The 19736-nt window shown below is 42.4% G+C and overlaps 1 protein-coding gene across 7 annotated transcripts in view; it reads right to left on the bottom strand.

The window, feature by feature from the left end:
- Positions 1–7085: 7085 nt before the first annotated feature.
- The window catches only part of pald1a (phosphatase domain containing paladin 1a), a 93723-nt gene continuing 81072 nt past the window's right edge, over positions 7086–19736 (bottom strand). For all 7 annotated transcript variants that reach the window (XM_050059655.1, XM_050059656.1, XM_050059659.1 and 4 more), the window contains one exon: positions 7086–10091. In XM_050059655.1, coding sequence (XP_049915612.1) covers positions 9942–10091 — 150 coding nt within the window. In that variant the 3' untranslated portion in view covers positions 7086–9941. The remainder of the gene's footprint in view (positions 10092–19736) is intronic.

Below are 19736 nucleotides of genomic sequence, written 5' to 3'. Positions count from 1 at the left end.
TTCATCCACCCCGACCTGTTTCCGCCTGCTTCCACTCTCTGGTCTAAACTAATCATAGACTGTGTAAAAGAAGTGGATGTAGCCACTGTGACGTTACCCATTGGTTTGTGGACTTCTGTTTTAGAGCCTGATCGAGTTTGGCATTTTGGCCGTCGCCATCTTGTTGATTTTTTGGAGCTGGAAGTGACCATTTTTGGACGAGAGGGTAGAACTGTGGAGGAGTGAGGAGTGGATGTGACTGGAAACCTGACACTGTGGTGTTAGCAACTTGTCAATCACAGCATAGCCACACCCAAAAGCATACTTTGCTTTGTCGTGTATTCTACTCTCAATGGGACCATGATTTTCAAAATGAACATCATACCATATTGAAGAGGACTTGAAACCATAAAACGGTGACTTCACTTTTTCAATGTGATCCCATCTCTACTCATCATAATTCATTGCTTGGGCAGAAGCCCGTGTTGTTACAAAAATGATGCCAAGGACGGACTTGGGGTCAGCAGTAAGAGGGAGTTGGCGTTTAGGTTCAAGCAACAAAACTACTTGGTTAAAGATTGAAAAGACTGCGGATTAGGGCTGCAACGATTAGTCGACTAATCGATGACTAATCGACTATAAAAATAATCGGTCGACTAATCGTTTGAGTCATTTTTCATAGAAAAGTACTACAAAAGTACCCCACAATACTCTTATCGCAGCTTCTTACGTTCAAATATTGGCAGCTTTACACACTCTCCCATGACGGTGCACTAAAACCCTTTGGCGTGAGTCCGAAACAAGACATTAGATGACATTATTTTGGGGTTTGGGAGAGACAGACCAACATTTTCAATAAAATGATTACTCGACTAATCGAAGAAATAATCAACAGATTAGTCGACAATGAAAATAATCGTTAGTTGCAGCCCTACTGCGGATGTCGCAAAAACAACGCCTGGCTCTGAGCGGCACAAACGTGTCAGTAAGAAGAAGTTGGCGATTAAGTTAAGGCAACAAACTTATGGTCAAGGACACTATAAGGAAGGAAACGTTCATGACGACATTGACAGCATTCGAGGAGCCAGACTTTGGTGTCAGTTCTATAAGAGTCAATGTGGCAGGCACAGGTCACGTCTCTGTCCAGCAGCTGCATGTCAGCCTCTGACGGACAGAGACATGATCTGTTTGGAGACAAGTAACAAGGAAAACACGCACATTTAGATAAAAGACATCAGTAAGCATCAATTATACCCCTTTTCAACAGTCATAGCTACCCATTTGAAGGTGTAGCTACCCATAGCTACCCATTTGAAGGTGTGTCTTAAACTGATGATGGCTTGTCTTAAAAGCAGTGGGCTGATCCACGGCTAAAGTCCCCTGTTATTTCTGCTGCATGTGTTTTTCCACAGCAGGCAAGGTAAAAGAAGTTTCTACTTTCCTACTCCTGAGAAGGTCCATCTCCAGTGCGGCTTGGTGTGGCACAGCGTGTCTAGATTGACAATGGAAACACAACTCGGCGCAGCATGGCTCTACTTCGCACCCGAGAGTGACAATGGAAAAAAGGTAGTATCTTTAATCAGATGGAAGGGTTTTCCAGTCAAAGTTGAAACAACAAAGACATGATGGGTTAAAGTGTTATTTGCAGAGCCCGCCCCATTGACTCCAATAGAACTGACACCAAAGTCTGGCTCCTTGACCACCGTCACTGTCGTCATGGCTGTTCTTTCTTCACAGTTTCCTTGGTTATGGTTAGGAAAAGATTGCAAATGCCACTAAAAAACACCCAGCTTTGAGTGGCACAAACTCTGGTCTCACATGTTGGTCTTCTGTGTCAAAGTCCGGTGTTTGTTTCCATCCCACGTGGTATATTTGACGCACTGAGAGAAAGACCACGCTGAATATTCAGACCAGGAGGCTACGTCCACTTCTTTTATACAATTTATGAAACTAAACCAATTTAACCACCTCCTGCTCTCAGCGAGAAGAGGAAGATATACTTTATTAATCCCTAAGGGTAAATTCATTTTTATCACTCTGTTATCATATACACACACGCCCAAAATACACACATGCACTAACAGGGCTTATACAAGCAATGAATGGAGGGATGTCAGAGCGAGGGGGATGCCTTGGACAAACAGTTGGGGGTTCAGTGCCTTGCTCGAGGGCACTTTGGCGGCGCCCAGGGGTGAACTGGCACCTCTCTAGCTACCAGTCCACGCTCCACACTTCGTCCGTACGGCGATTTAAGTTGGAGACCCTCTGGTTCCCAAGCCAAGTCCCTATAAACTGAGCTACTGCCGCCCCCACAAGAAAGCTACGAAGCATAATACCCAAACTATCAAAACTATATTCCTTTAACTCTTACTAAGTTAATTTACTTGGATTACCAAGCAGGCAAAAGGCCTCAAAATGGCGATCTTATTGTATATCAACGTGTACTGCCCCTTTGAGGGAGAGGGCTGTTTGTACCTTTTGTCCTTTCCGCCTTACTGTAGTTTAGCTTTGTACCAGGAAGTACAAAAACTAGCTAATTACTTGTTTTCCTCCCGTTTTAATTTCTCATTATGACCCTAAAGAACATATATATGTTAACACAAAGTTACATAAGTCATTTACTTACCTTAAATGTTTCCCTTAAAGCGTGAACACTTTTCTGTCACCTGTAACAAACAAAAACGTCACGACGCTAATCGCGTTAGCATGTCAATGGGTTTTTAATGCGACGTTAGCATCATGCTAATCGCTAGCTCAAGTTGAATGCTTAGCCGTTGTTGACATTAGTTATGACCATGTTTGTTTCTGTTAAAGGAGACAGAGAAAATGTCTAATGTACTCTTTATTTTTGTACAGCTTTAGAGTGTATTTTTTGTTATTTGAATTATTAAAAAATTGAATATGTAACACTTACAAACAATAAAACCTAAGGCAAATCCTACATTGTTACCTTGTGGCTCCATCTTGTAGATGAAGGTAGTTTAAGACTTGAGATTGTTGAATTGGAAACAGCACTTGACACCAGTCTCACCACTGCTGCAGGTCCACTGACTGTTACAGAGCTTCCTCTAACACCCATTGAGCAGACAGTGTTGTTAACTAGATAGTTAATTTAGCATTATGCCACCATGTGGTCATTTACAAATAAAAATTTACCATATTGCCTCATCTTGATCCATGAGTTGTACTATATGACAAGCTGCTGGTTTGCCTGTTGGAAGAACTTTTTGCCCAACACATTTTGGCCAATTTTCTCCAAATTTGGCACATTTAAATCTGTGATTTGGGGGCTTCATACAAAAATGAATGGACTGTTTTGCTGTCACTGGCTACGATCAAAGATCTTGCAGGATGGACATCATCTGCCATAACTTGTACACAAAAACAACTTCAAAATTGTGATGCATGATTAAGTTAACTAGGCATAACTCAGTGGTCATAAGTCTGACCCAGGGTTGTTTTCTGGGAGCAAGTTCAAGTGAACATGGTGGCCAGGTAGGTCAGCGACTCACATTGTGACCTTAACGACTCTGAAACTAAGCGCTCACATGTGACCCCTACGACTCTGCAAGGGTTCCCACCCACACAGGTTTTATAGCCTGCAACTTCGTACCACTTATCTGCCAGAGTGAACAGAGCTGAGTGTCAGCCATGTTTTTTAGTTGAAAAAATGTTAGTTCACCCAGAATTCACAGTAAATTGGTCCTTTTAAAAGGAACAGTGTGCATGATTTAGTGGCATCTGCAGATTTCAACCAGCTGAAACTTCTCCCACATGCCAAGCGTGAACTCCTCGTTAGGATTCCTTCAGTGGTTTTTACTCGGAGCCGAATTATCCACAGAGGTCTCTTCCTCTCCAAAACAAATGAGCAGGTGATTTAAACTGCTAAACACACTAAATAAAGCAGTTAAATGTTAGAATCAGTGTTTCTCCAATGCTGTTCAGCTCGTCAAAGATGGGCTGCTAGTCCAACACTAGCGCTCACTTTTTTCTCTGATAATTCAAGATCCAGAGGTTCAGGAAGTTTTTACCAGGAGCCAAATTATCCACAGAGGTCTCTTCCTCTCCGAAACAAACAAACTTGGTGGTTTAAACCGGTAAAAACCCTGAATAAAGCAGTTTTATAGGTTTTTCCCATTCAGCACGTTCAAGGTACGATGGCCAGTGCAAAAACGTGAAAATGCAAATGGCCCTATCTAGAGCCAGTCAGTGTGGTTACATGATTGCTTCTCATTCAGAATGAAATAAATCTGAATGAAATTATTCGGAATTAAAGTCTTTCCAGGTAGTTTACATGGGAAATATTCACTCCGAATGAGGGTTTACACGGAAGATCAGTTTAATCGCCTTTATTCGGGTCCACGCAAGGTTTGGGGCAGGGAAGGTTTCTGATTGGATAGGGGGCGGGGCAGATGTTANCGGAATGACAAACGGAATAAACCACCCCCTTTAATCAGATTTAATTTTCAATCGGAATGACCGTTTACATGACCACTTTTAATCGGAATGGCCTTTCATTCCGATTAAAAGTGGAATTAAACTGTCCATGTAAATGTACTGACTGTTTGGTTTGTTCGTTCTGAGCTACTGTAAAACATGACGGTGCAACATGGTGGACTCCATGGACAAGGACCCACTCCCTATGTACATAGAAATGGTTCAATATAAGGTAACGGGAGGTCTCCTCCTCGCCAAAAGAAACACTGATGAAAGCAGTTTGTTACAAATCAGTGTTTCTCAGAGGCTATTCGACTGGTCGCAGACGACCACTAGCTCAGCATCTGCTTCTGTGTGCTCACTTTTATTTTCTGATAACTTAAGATTCAGATGTTCAGGAGGTTTTTATACGAAAACACAAATGTTCCTGTCCAGAGCCAGTGTTTAGTTTGTCTGTTTTGGGCTACTGTAGAAACATGGTGGTGCAACATGGTGGACTCCATAGACAAGGACCTGCTACCTGTATAAACGGCTCATTCTAAGGTAACAAAAACACACTGATTCTTATTTTCAGGTGATTATACACGACAGAAAACATACTAATTATGTTATTCCACGTCTTCCAGTAGATCCCCTTAAATCCTGCACACTGAGCCTTTAAGACAGTGAAGAACTAGACAGCTTCATGCAACAGGTGAATTTAGGCGTCTCACTGAAGCCTGACTATTGGTTCGATCTACGCCAAAGAAACTGGCCTCAAGTCTTTTCCATGCAAGCTAAATATTCAAGTTGTGTTACCAATGCTTGTGACTGTCTATTTCAGGAGTTAACCAGGTCAGTCAATCTTTGCTTTCAAGCCTCAAGTCAACTCTTGCATCCTTGTTTAATTCCCAGATGGGATTTAGGTGCTTACAGAATTCTGTGGTCACAATATATTTTGAGATAAATCCCCGTTAACATTGACAAGGTATTTCGACTTTAATGACACTGCCACAGGTGGCTCCGTTTTGGGACTTTATCTTAGGTGCCTTAATTCGAGCTCACACAAGATAAACCACTCAAACTTGGAACCAGGGACTCTCAGTAGAAAAACTCCACGGGATGTGTCCCAAAGTTCGAATGGAGGAGAAAATAAGAAAATTTAAGAGCTTCTCTATCAATTCAATCAGTAGTTTTTATCCTGCCAGCCGAGACTTTTCATTACCCTGCTCAGTGGGGTGTGTAATACCTGGTCTATCAGGGATTGTGCATTATTGCCTAGGCTAAATGAAGGCCTGGACGTGTATTTAAGAACATCCCTTCAAAGATATTCACCGTCTTGCTATTACTGATCAAATCCCTGCGAGCACACTTGAGTCTCTGAGGTGTTTGTAATGCTGCCCTTTTATTCACACAAGAACAATCAAAGAGGTGGTGCACCCCTCGCACCGCGACACCATGCCTCCTCTCCAGAGCAGCTCTCTCATCTGCAGAGGGAAGCTTTTCACATGAAGTTCATTACATCCCCTCTCGCCGCTCACCTCTCAATGCCGCTCTTTGTCTGCCGTAATCTCGGGATCCTTCAGAACCGCTAGCTTGAGTTTCACATTGGGGAGTATCTCAATGAGTCTGGAAAGGATTTCAAAGGCGAGGGGCCGCTATATCATCCAAGCATGGTCCTCATGTCCTGGGCTTATCTTGACCTGGAGTCAAGTTGGCCACATGCTGCAACTGAATAGCCCCTCTCCATATCCAAATGTTGTTTTAACCAATTTGTCTCTGTTGGTGGAGTTAAGACAAACAGACACTGTGCTGTATGAAAGTGTGTGTATTTATCTAATATATCTCCTGACAGTGCCAGACCCCCTAACAAAGAGGGATAAAGTCGCCCATAAACTGAGATGATGTGGAAAGGAAACAAGTGTAACAAACTATAAAAGGAGCGTTTCAATCCGGACCACTTGGTTTCCATTTACAATAATCCAGGATAGGCCGTGGTGTGATAAAATCCTAACAACTTCCGTGCTCCCAGAGATAAGCCTGCTATGCACTTACAAGACGGGAAGTGATCTGGGATATCAGCCTTTCAAAGCAGGCCAGCAAAGCCAAGTGAGCTTCACTGATGTGCCGGCCGGTGGCTTTTAATCCCCACACAGCCCTCCTTTCTTTTGACGGTGACCGTATTCTTCTTTTTTTAATTAAGACCTTACCTGTCCACATCAAAAGGCAACTCAGATTAGTCTTTTGATCTGCCTAAGCTCTTTATTACTGTATATGGAATATGTTAAGATTTCAGCCCAACAATGAATCATCTGTTTTGTGTAAATGTGCGCTGCCTGATGCTCATAACCTGCTCTGCTCTCCGAGGTTGGCACTGACATAAGACGAAGAGGCCGTCCGGATATACGAGCGGGTTCTTAGCGGTGCGTATCTAGAGCATAAGATGATGCTGAGATAAGGAGGAAAAAAAAGACAGGAAGCCAAGGAGGGAAGAGACAATAATTTGGCTCCAATGGTGAATCGGAAACTTCAATGAAACAGCGAATAGTGGAGAGTTGTGTGCAAGATATCCATGGTCAGAAAATCCTCCCACACTTTTAAATGCGAATCCTGTAACACAGATGGATCAGTTTTATTATTCTCCTTAGAAAACAGAAGAATGATACCAAAAGCAGACAAAGACTGTTAAATCTATTGGAATTATTTATTTCAGCCCCCAAAAAGAAAATAAATGGCACATACAGTGACTGAAACGCCTCTCCTCTATAAGTAGTGCCGGTTTTAAAAAACGAAAACATTATGAACACAGCTAAGACGTTCGGGTGCTATTACAACCTGCACTTTTTTGTGTCATCAAGTCACACCAAGATTTGTGATATTCTCCGTCACACAAAAAAGCTATTTCAATTTCCATTTCTTATTAACCTTTTGCTCCTTTAGTCCGAATCAATTATATACAGTGCAAATGTTTTGACACATCAACAGAAAAGAAAAAATAGCAATGAGAGGCATCTGGAGGAAGGAATTTTAATTTCTTTTCAGGCTTATCTTTCTGGTTTTAAGGCAGGATTCATGTTTTTTAAGCACACTTTGAGCTACAAGTTACAACTCAACACATTAGCAAATTTAAGAATAACAACATAATAAAAAAAAGAAGAATTAAGACTTTTAAAGAAATAATGTACAGTAAAAGTTTTTCTTCAAAGTAGGCACGCTAAGCAATGATTGGCATGTGTTGGACAAAAAAAAACCCTGATTGTTGCTTGTCGATTGGCTGATATTGCGATTATTACTTACTGTCGTGATCAGTGGATCAAGCTGCTTTATGTCTTCTTCCGCCCCAAAACTCACTTGTATATTAATTACTCACCACGTGTTGCGTTGAATTTATTAATTTTCACTGAACACAGAAGCTGCTGGTCTACAGGTGCCTACATGTCATGGGACTATGGTGTTTCAAAGGGTTAGTTCGGATTCACCAAAGTCACACAATAACACAAACAAACTACAAATCGAGGCAGCGGTAGACCAGCAGCTCCCGTGTTCAGCGAGGTAAAACTGCTGTTTTTGCCAATAAAGCTTGGCTTTAAAAAGAAAGCATGGGTAAGTTTCACTGTCAGTTCAGTTTCACGTCAGAAAGTGCTGTCCGTTTAGAAGGTATTGAGCATGCCCGGGCTGCCCGGTGTTCCAACGGCGCAAAATTCTGAAGCCCAATCAGTTCGAAAAAATGTCCCATTGGACCAAAAGTCCCTTTCTCTAACAGACTGTTATCCACAAAGCAAAATCCCATTGCTCCGTAGACCTGTTTCTCTAAAAATATACACTCTCTGCAGGAAAAATGTTAGCATTGTATGTTTCTGTGAACCACAGATATGTCTCAACATATGTTTCAACAACACTGTAGTGAATATGTGGCTAGGTTTAGAAACAAAAACACGACATGGTTATGGTAAGGAAAAGATCATGTTACGGTTTCAAACATTCGTGCTTGGTGGTACAACAGTTGTTGGAAAAGCAGGGCCGAGTGAAAAACACTCGGGTTTAGTGGTAGTGAAATGCCGCCAAGGGTTTGCGACAACACCCAGGATTGATGGCTTAAACACGGAAGCTGAAATTAACTGCAGGGAGTGTGTATTTTCCGAGAAACAGGACTTTTGTTTTTGGGAAAACGGGCAATCAGGGAAATGGGCTTTTAGTCCAACTGGACATTTTTGAGACTGTTGTGGCTTGGCACCGAACATACGACTACATACATGACAGCTGGATTATAATGCACAAGTTGTGTACAAGTATGTAAACAGATGTTGGGATACAGTTTTGCTGTTGTTAAACGTGGACCCCTATGACTTCAATTCATTATGAATTTCCTCTGTTTTTGGTTTCTTCGTTCACCGTGAAGGCATTAGAGAAAAACAAAGTTCTTTTCAAGAATTCAGCACAACAAAAGGTGAGTAACTGATATGCGAACGATCAATTGAAGGGTGAAGTTTTCCTTTAAAGTGTATATTTATAAAGGGATGTCACTTGCCCTACTACTACCACAACACACGAATCTCCGGACAAGCTGTCAACGGTCGAGTTGCATCATTGTGGATAACGTAAGCGCCAGGTTTTGACAAGGAAGAAGAGATATCTCTGGTTCTTCACATCACGTTAAGGAAGTGATGTTAGCATTTCATGGGACTTAAAAAAAAGATAATAAAAGAAGTGTGCATTTGCAATGTATACAAACGCAAATACAAAAACACATTTACAGCTTTAAGTAAAATCAAACTAACATAAAAGATCCTGACATGCTGTACTGTTAGTACCTGTATCATGACGTGTAAATAAATGCAAAAAGAAACAGATGAGCACATGAATGGTGTTAGCTAAAGAACCTTAACAGACAGCATGTTGCGCAAAACTCCTCTTAACAGCATCCACTCTGCTTTAGAAAACTTACAGACATGTTTAAATAACAACAGCTTTCATATGTAAACAGGGAACCTTCTCAAAAGTGGAAAACCTCAAGACGAGCAAACGCACAGCCGCTGCAGGCAGCTGTGCTGAGGAGAAAAGAACAGGGCTTAAGAAAAATATCAGGTCACGCAACAGCAAACAGTTGTGACATACATCCAAAATTGTTGGCTGACCACACAGTGGAATTTGCTTCTCTCCTCCATAACAGCATTTAACTCGTCTTGTTCCAACAGAAGCTTCAAAAGGTCGTCTCATCTTCAAAAGTGAGAGCTCTTAATAAAGAAACCTTAACTTGAAAAAAGCAACATAAATATTAGTACATTGAAATTCTATCTTCTACCATTCATAGAAAAAGCAAAGGCACAAATATCAACTTCTAATATAGGAGCAACATTCTGGTAACACTAAAACACCTAAAAAATGTTAACATCACTAGTGTGTTTTTTGAAAAGCACAAACAATAGATGAAGTGGAGATATGCATAATACAGGGGTAAATATAGAAGGCTTAATAATGTTAATGTGAATGTCTTTTATTCTGAAAAGCACAGTACTAGATTGGTGCGTTCACAGTGATCCTCTCTCTCAGATGAACTCCCCTCGGAAAGGAAGTGACTGAATGTTCTGCTGTTGCCAGCGGCAGCGCAGCCTGGCCAGCGGCGTGTCCCTCGGGTTTTCAAACTCGGAGAAGCCCAGCTGGTTGAGGATGTCATAAACTCCGGCTCTGGCAGCCACCTACCACAGAAACACACAAAATGTTAATGGACAGTCAACACAGCCAGCCAGGTTCTTTTTTTAAATTCGATTTTAATTGTCCATCGTGACCACACAAACACTCTGACCACAGCTTTGTCACAGTTAAAGCATGTCACATGACAGTTTCCTACATGTGCAGCTGTTGCATTGGAACAATAGGCACCTACTGTGGGTTTGGAAACAACAGGAAGTGACAGAAGAAATATTTAGATCCTTTACTTTAGTAATAATAAAAATACCACAATATAAAAATACTCCATTCCTAGCAAAGTTTACTTAAAGTTGCAAAAAAATAACCCTGAAGATGTCGTAGTGATGTCATCAGGGTTATCTCCAATGTTATCTCCAAGTGCCACATCAACATGTCGACGATGTGATGTTTTGACGAGGTGTTGTGTGTGCAATCCCACGCTGGAAAATTTAAAAAGCAGCTAATAGCAGTTAGCAGCTAACTCAAAGGACCAGGAGCTCCTTAACATCCGAACAGAGGACAAGACAAACCACATATAACGGGAACAGTAAGTAATTGTTATTGCCATGTTAGGCCATTGTTAGTGTTTAGAAAGCCCTGCCTGAAGCTTATGTTACATGTCACACTCAAGTAGCAGCCTCATGGGTTGACAAATGAAGCAAACAAGGAAGTGCCAAAAACTGCAGTTCCTTGAATGGCCACTTGAGGCTGGCACCAAAACAGCCATAGACACCCCATGTTAAACTTTAACAGCAGAAATAAACATGTTTACAGCCTGGTGCAAAAACGGTTTTGGTCTCTTTAGCTAATTTCAACATTTATGAAAACTGAACAGGCGTGAATTTTTTTTCTGTTTTTGAACGGTTACTTCTTATTCAGGCTTTAAATTATGCATATTTAAGGCTTGAGTGACAGGCTGTCTGTGAGACGTCACCACAGTCTATGAGTCAGCTCCACCCTTTAGCCCAAATATGGTCACTTCTGGTTTCAAAAGCCGAGATGGCGACAGCGAAATGCCGAACTCAGGGCTTCAAAACAGGGTCCACAAAGAGCATGCCACACGTGTTCACACAATACTCTGAATGAATGCATGAATAGGTGAATGAAAAGAGCATTCATAGTCATGTGTGATAACCCACCGAAAGAGGTACACACAAGTAAAAACCAACCACCTGAGCATTGTACTCGAGTGCAGTAATGAGACAGCGTTGGAACAACACCATGGAGACAGTGTATGTTGTTCAGTTTTTCTCTGTTTGAGTCATCATCACTGAATGAATGACGGCAGAGAGGAAGACGGCGAGATGCCCCCCGAGAGAGAGGGAGTTCAGTGTTGGTGTTAAACAGCAGGTCACACTGACTCATGGTCTGCTTTGGCTGTCAAACACCATCAGACTGATGAGGAGCACCACGGACAACCAGGAACATCTGACCATAAAGCCAAACAACACAAACAAACAAACAAACCCAGAAGACACTGGCTGCCCTGCAAAAACTTTAGGAGTGGCACAGCTTGCCTAGTTTACTCTGCAGGGGAGGCTTTGAGAAACTGCTGCGGTGTTCAGACACTACATCGGATAAAAGATGAGAGACTACCCTGTTAACAGAGTGTGTCAAATTGATTCATACCCATTGATCTGTGTATCGATTCTCACATCACAGCCCATTTGAAGGATTTATAAAGGTTATTTTTTGGAGTATGCCTCTTGCCCTTTTTTCTTGGAATCGATCCAGGCTTAACCACCAGCTGTTAGCACGCTTGTAAGACCCTCGGAGAGGTTGAGGGCATGACTCAGTAGCGGTAACGTGGCCTCAAATGCCAATTTAACCTCTCCCTCTGCGCCTCGGGCCAGGCGGTCAAGAAGAATTTCAGAGCGGTGAGGAATGTGCAAGAGGAGAGATGTTGAAACAAGGGCATCATTTGTGGATGCATACTTCTGAACTACACTAAACTGAAGAATCTGACTGTGGTTATGTTCTTAAGGCTGTGAGGTAATCCAGTATGAAGCACTTTTAAAAAACGCACTGTCAGGTTGAGTACTGAGGAGGACATACTGGAACAATGAGCAGGAATAATAGTATCAAGATATCCCTTTCACTAACAATGATTATAGCTTAGCCGGCCAGCTTTGTGCAGAAATAAACACGAGGCACCGCAGAGTGTGGTCTAGATTACCAACTTGCTGACCGTGCAAAATCAAATCTTACAATAGATATCATGTAACGCTAAAACTTTTGCTTTGTAGAGTCCATGCTGGTTTAAACCGTCCCACAGTCCTGCAAGCGTTCTCACTATGAACACATCATCGTGCAGCTTCTATTGTCTTGCCTTGATTCAGCTCTTTATTGCAAATACATGCACTGATGTACGTTCAGCACATCCGTGTTTGTGTTTGATGTGTTACTGGAAGGAAGCCAGTGTGACCGCTGTATGAGGGCTTTGGTGGGAACAGATGAGTGGGTGCAGCTGAGGCATTAGTCAGTAGATGGGACTCCCAAGAGGACTTTTGGATTCATGCTATTAACCAGGGTACTTAACCTGACTCATCTACTCCACAGCTGTCTAAATAGGGCATGAGGGAAAATCCGAAACAGTATAGAGGGGATGACTGGGGGGGTTGAGATGGAGAGGATCAAGAGTGACTGAATGTAATCACTGTGGGTCAGAGCCAAGGGCAATGACCTTTTGTCTTCGGCATTCTTCGTCTTGTTTTAAACAATACTCCACCAAAAATCTATCTTTTGTTTATCAAATACTGATGAACCCCTCTTGAAAGTGACTCCTACAGTACAGTTACAGCAGAATGGATTGTAATGCTGACACAGAGGTTTTGGCAAAAAAAGCCACTGAAACTTCCAAAGAAAGTTTCACACCACTCCCCCAGCCAAATAGTCTTCTCCTCAATCCATCTACAGTAAATGTTCAGTATATTTCAAACACAGACTCTCCACCACAGAGATAAACACACCACGTCCATGACCTTGTAACAGAAGCTCCGCCATGACTACTGATTTTCTGGTAAAACAATGATTTTTTGGAAGATACAGACCATCTGGATCAACAGTGGAGACGATTATATAACTGACTTTAACAGAAGTATTCCTTTAAACCTCACAGTAAAAACCACAAAAAACACGTACATGAAGCCTTTTCTTTGCAGACGAGGCAGTCCAGTGTGGGACAGTTAGCTCCCCCTGTCCGTAAAACAAAAGGCTGCAGCCATGCTAGTGGTTCTATGAGGAATCGGTGTGTGTATGCAGGTGGGAAAACCTGCTAAAAATAAGCAACAGAGTTCTTTCACACTGCCTGTAGACCACTGGTTCCCAACTGGTGGGTCACAGCCCAAAAGTGGGTCACGGGGTGATTCTGAATGGACCGCAAGTGACTCACGAACTTGTCAAGTTTGTGAAAAACACTTTATTTTAGAGTACAGTTAATATTCTGGCACAGAGCTTTAATTTAAAGTGCCATTTCCTGCTGTAGAGTGGCCAAATGATGATGCTGAATATATTAAACTGTGCGGACCTTGAACTAATGACACGAAATCTGGACCCCGTGGCTGGACCAGTTGGGAACCACTGCTTTAGACCAAAGCTTTGTACACAGCTCAGCAGATGAGTATGCCTTTTATTTCCGGTATGTCACGTTCAATGGCCCACAAGGGTTGCAAAACAGGTTAGTAGACAGTAGAAAGCAGCATGGAGGCCAGTGAAAATGTTACTTCTTTGTTATATCCATTACTTATTCGGTCCGTTTTTAAAACACAGTGCAACTAAATCTTGAACAATGTTTGGGCGTTGCTTGGACGGAGTGAATGCCTACATTTCCGAATAAATAGAAAAGTTAGCGGGTGGGAAAGGGGCTAATAACAATGCTAGCATACCGATGCTTAGCAGGTTTAACTGTTACCCATTCTCACCATTTTAGTTTAAATACTTCACCCCGCAAATGACTATTTGTCTATCAGTTACTCAGCCTGTGTTGTGATTAATTTGTTAAGAAAACTTTGTTTTTCTAACATGTCTTCACAGTTAACGAATAATCCAAAAAAGGGAACATTCTTGATGAATTAAACTGAAAGGGATCCACGTTTAATGACAGCAAAACTCTATTAAAACATCCATTTACCAACTCTCACACAACTATTGCAGTAAAATTAAAGTCTCATTTATCCAGTCATATGAGTATTTTTGTTAAAACGTTAATATTTCATACACACTTCCACATGAAGTGAGCCTGTTCTGTTTACATGGAGGTGCTTTAAATCCGTGGTTCTGAACTGGTCCAGCCACGGGGTCCAAAATTCTCCTTAGTGAATAGTTCAAAGTTGAGCTAGTTTGCTGTCTCTGTCCAGTAGCTGTCTATTAGTCACTCATTTTACAGCAGGAAACAACACTTAAAAATAAAAACTCTGTGCTGGAAAGTGTACTTTTTACCAATTAGACACATTCGTCATTAGTCATTTAAACGCCAAACCCTATGACTTAAATTCATTAAGATTTCCACTGTTTTTGGATTCTTCGCTCACTGCGGAGTCATGTGAGAAAAGCTTTTTTTTTTATTATTATTATTAATTTGACATCACACAGGGTGAGTAACTGACATACAAGTCAAGATTTGGAGGGTGAAGTATTTCTTTAACACATTAGGATGCTGGCATTTGCGAATTAACACTAAACACAAAGTACTAGTATCATGTCACATTTCCACAAGGATTTTTAACATGGAGTGATTTTAATGTTTAGTGTTTATTTCTTTTGTTTTGACCTGTTTAAAAATGTCATTTTAATTTACCTTCATTTTTATACACAGATAAATACAATGAAAATTTCACAACACCCCTGGCAAGCGCTTGTGGCTCCCCAGGGTGCTGCTGCGGTAGAAACAACATCTGAAGACATGAGATGAAAACAACAAATCACAGCAGGCCTTGAAGAAGAAGGTATGTGGTGACAAACTGTCCCTGGTGACAGTAAACAGAGCTGTCAGGCAGATGCCTTTCATGCTGCATTGAAGAAATCACAAACGCCAATACTCATTAGACTGCTGGAGCTGCTGGGGAGGAGGCGCTGGTCTTTCCCACAGTCGGCTATCTCAAAGGCTGCACATACCGGGTTCTGTGCAGGGGGACAGGGAGGCCTCTGTGCCACACATCAAAACAGCTGGAGTGACTGATAGGGTACCTCTCCTGCAGGCATCCCTGGTATGCACTGTACACAAGTCCTGCCATTGTGTAAAGGGCCACGTTTTGGATTAGCAAACATGGATTTCAATTCCAATAACTCCTCTGATGTTTCTGCTCTGATCTCACTACATGGCCACGAGGCACCACGGGCTAATGATGCTAGCATCAATATTTGTGCAGAGTGCGCACAATGTGGCAGTAAGCATTTACTTCAAATATGAACGGCTGCATCATTTTGATCCTGCGGTGAAACGACACAAACACATGCTTCTGTGTTCAAACAATCCGGCTGAGCAGAAGCAACAGCACCAAATAGGTCAGAGGCTCCATATCAGCTGGCACAGGCTGGCACCCTGCATGACTGGGAACACTGTGCTCCTGCTTTTAGTCACTGTAGAGATCAAATTAGTCCGTGCGCACACACACGTATACACACAGGGCAGGATGCAGGACAGACTGTACCGCTCAAATCTGGCAGGTTGTGTAACTTTGGCTTCAAATGTACGACCAGTGATGGCGATGACCCTCGACTGCTGCCTCTGGCGTCGCGGTTTGTCATTAATGATCCTGCCACGGTCACTGGTGATAGGCTAATGATTGTGCCTTCGGGTTGGCTGGGTCACATCGGTTGGGGCGCTGCCAGAATCTGCTGCAACTGGGCCATTGAACACATCACAATACTGATTTATTTTATTTCCGTCAGAGATTATTCTTTTTATCAAATGTTTAAACAAAAAACGGTTTGAAAGTCTGAATGATTTTAATTCTTATCTAGGTGATGTCATGTCATGTTGCATGCTCAGGAGAATCTTGATTTTTGGAGGAACGCTGTGTGAGCTGACCTGATTTAAATTCAGTTACAATAGTAATAGTTACAGAACAGGCTGGCAACTTTTTTGTTAGCGGACGTGGAATCAGCAGTTTTCATTTTGAGAATAGTGTGGAAATGATCTGTGATTCTCAAAGGAAAAGTAGTGAAGAAAGTAGAGACGACACCACAGAATCCACGTAGATAGAGTGAACAGCATGATATGGATCAAATACATGACACAAAATAAGGTATTTGGAGGTCTGAATGTTTCAGCGATTGATTCTGGAGGTCACTTGGGTGCAGAAATCCATCCGAATAAATACTGCTTTAAATGACACCTAATCCTGACCCTAATGCCAAAGATGATGGTTGCCGCAGCAACCGTCTCACCTCACTCAATCTGCCTGGCTAAAATCAATTTCTATTTTTTGTGATTACAGTGTAACCAGGGGACATTTTGCCTCTATGAAGTCATTCAATTGACTTTAATGGTATGTTTGGAAATGTGTTTTGTGCTCAACGTTTCTGTGCTGTGCTTGTGCACGGCAATTCCCAGTGATTACGACAATCAAACAGTGTCAAGTACTGTAAGCGACTCTCTTTCTCTCTATTCAGTCGAGACAAACCGCTGCTGCTGAAAAAGAATATAAATCTACAGAGCACAGCAGAAAACACTCAGGAGAAAAAGAGGAATTAATGGGTTACCTTTCCTGCACACTTCAGCTACATTCATACAGACATCCGCTCTGTTTGACTATACGCAGTGTATAGTATATATATACACACATATACATTCACTGGCCACTTTATTAGGCACACCTTGCTAGTACCAGGTTGGACCCCTTTTTGCCTTCAGATCTGCCTCAACTCTTGGTGTCATAGATTCAACAAGGTGCTGGAAACATTCCTCAGAGATTTGGGTCCATATTGACATGATAGCACCACACACCACATCCTAAAGGTGCTCTATTGGACTGAGATCTGGTGACTGTGGAGGCCATTGGAGTACAGTGAACTCATTGTTGTGTTCAAGAAACCAGTTTGAGATGATTTGAGCTTTGTGACATGGTGCGTTATCCTGCTGGAAGTAGCCATCAGAAGATGGGTACACTGTGGTCATAAAGGGATGGACACGGTCAGCAACAATACTCAGGTAGGCTGTGGTGTTTAAACCATGCTCAGTTGGTACTAAGGGGCCCAAAGTGTGCCAAGAAAATATCCCCCACACCATTACACCACCACCAGCAGCCTGAACCGTTGATACAAGGCAGGATGGATCCATGCTTTCATGTTGTTTACACCAAATTCTGACCCTACCATCTGAATGTGGCAGCAGAAATCCAGACTCATCAGACCAGGCAACGTTTTTCCAATCTTCTATTGTCCAGTTTTGGTGAGCCTGTGTGAACTGTAGCCTCAGTTTCCTGTTGTTAGCTGACAGGAGTGGCACCTGGTGTGGTCTTCTGCTGCTGTAGCCCATCTGCTTCAAGGTTGGACGTGTTGTTGGTTCAGAGATGGTCTTCTGCAGACCTTGGTTGTAACCAGTGGTTATTTGAGTTACTGTTGCCTTTCTATCATCTTGAACCAGTCTGGCCATTCTCCTCTGACCTCTGGCATCAACAAGGCATTTTCACCCAGAGAACTGCTGCTCACTGGATACTTTCTCTTTCTGGGACCATCCTCTGTAAACCCTAGAGATGGCTATGTGTGAGAATCCCAGTAGATCAGCAGTTTCTGGCACCAACAACCATGTCACGTTCAAAGTCACTTAAATCACCTTTCTTCCCCATTCTGATGCTCGGTTTGAACTTCAGCAGGTCCTCTTGACCATGTCTACATGCTTAAATGCACTGAGCTAGTGCCACTATTTGTCTACTATAATGCTGTGATTTTGACGACTTCTTCACAGGAGTTTCAGCCTGCAGGGGTGGAGCACTCCCAGCAGGTTTCCCACTCATCAACGTTGTGTGGCTGATGCTGGAGGTGTGATCATCTGATGAGCTGTAGTATGTGGCCAATTAAACTTCCACTCAGTCGGTGGAGTAATTCACTTTATTATGTACCACACTCTCCAACGCCTCACTGTGACGGAGCGGCCCCGTCACTGAGTGCGGGCAGTGCACACATCCACATACACACACACAGACACACATGCTACGCGCTATGCGCTACACGTTACACACCACTCATCAAACATTTCCGAGCCCCGTTCTGGTCCACTACATTGGTTGCAATTATCGCCATAATTCATCGCCCCATAGTTCTGTAGTTCGCACGAGGGTGCACACTCGCCGTTCTGCACGCCTGTTCATACCCATCCATATCACATAGACACTCACCGCAGACGCCAGGTTGTCCTCCCCGCTGCCCTCTGTCAGACGCCGAATCTGCCAAACAGGGGCGTATCGAGTTCCTGGGGTTTAAAGGGGACGTAGCGGGAAAATGGTCACCTGATTAATTTAAATGTGTGTTTGCGCTAATTATGTTTATTTTGCAGTATTGGAGACTGTATGTTGACATGTTGAACAGTGAATATTTAAAGGAGGTATTTCTCTGTATTTAACTATTTGTCAATACATTTTTGGTTGTTTCTATTTGTAGGGAAACACTGATTTCAAAGTTAATTATTCTTTTTGTGTCATGCCCAGTGGGAGGGGCTTATGATTTATAAGGCAGCCATCTTGTCCATGTTGGTGTGGAGAGTTGGTGGTACATGGCAGGTATTTGACAACAAGAGAAAGTATTGAGTGAGCGTGTTTTTGGACTATTGTCCTTGTTTTTTTGGCCGGTGGTCCAGCTGTAATTTGGGTTACTGAAGAACTCTGAACCCAGTGTACCTTTTTGTAAATATTTTGTTGTTACTTTGTACATATTTTTTTCACTGTTTTGGTTGGTTTGGTGGAATAAACACTTTAAAACGTATCTTCCCAACTACGCCATATTTTTCCCGGAAGAACCCCGCTACACTCACTCAAACAGTACAACCAAAGTGAGCTGTGGTTCACTCCTGGCCACAACAAACCTGTTTTCTGAGGTTTACCGTAAATTCCCTAATAGCAGCCTACTATTTACCTTAGTTACAGAGAGAGCCAGGCCTTCGTTCGAATGTTGCTGGTTTCCTGATAAAAGCTAGAGTAGGAAACTTTTAACTTTTTGTCATATTCGCTAAAACTGTCACTATATCCTGACAGTAAAACATACAACAGATAATCCATCTATTTTCTGTAACCACTTATCCAATTACAGGGTCAGAGCGGGGCTGAAGCCTATCCCTGCTGTCCCTGAACAGGTCACCAGACTACAACAGGGCTCACACTTAGAGACAGATAACCAATCATGCTCATTTTCACACCTACAGGCAACCTCAAGTTGCCAATTAAACTAACCTGCATGTGTTTGGACTGTGGGAGGAAGCTGGAGAAAACCCACGCTGACACAGGAAGAACATGCAAACTCCCTACAGAAGGGCCCCAAGCCCAGGTTCAAAGACTCCGCCACCATTTTGGACTGAAAAGCTGCTCGGATTAATATATATAAGGCATATAATAAGCCTTATTCCCCAACTGATGTCAAGCTGCTATGATTGAAATTTGCAGATATTTCACTTTAAAAGTCCTGCATTAGGAAGTGAAAATGTCACGGCCTGAAATAGCATG

This window comes from Epinephelus moara, chromosome 13 (genome assembly GCF_006386435.1).
Source record: "Epinephelus moara isolate mb chromosome 13, YSFRI_EMoa_1.0, whole genome shotgun sequence".
NCBI classification, from domain to species: domain Eukaryota; kingdom Metazoa; phylum Chordata; class Actinopteri; order Perciformes; family Serranidae; genus Epinephelus; species Epinephelus moara.
The sequence above is the reverse complement of the archived record's forward strand: the minus strand, read 5'-3'. Positions and strand labels throughout refer to the sequence as shown.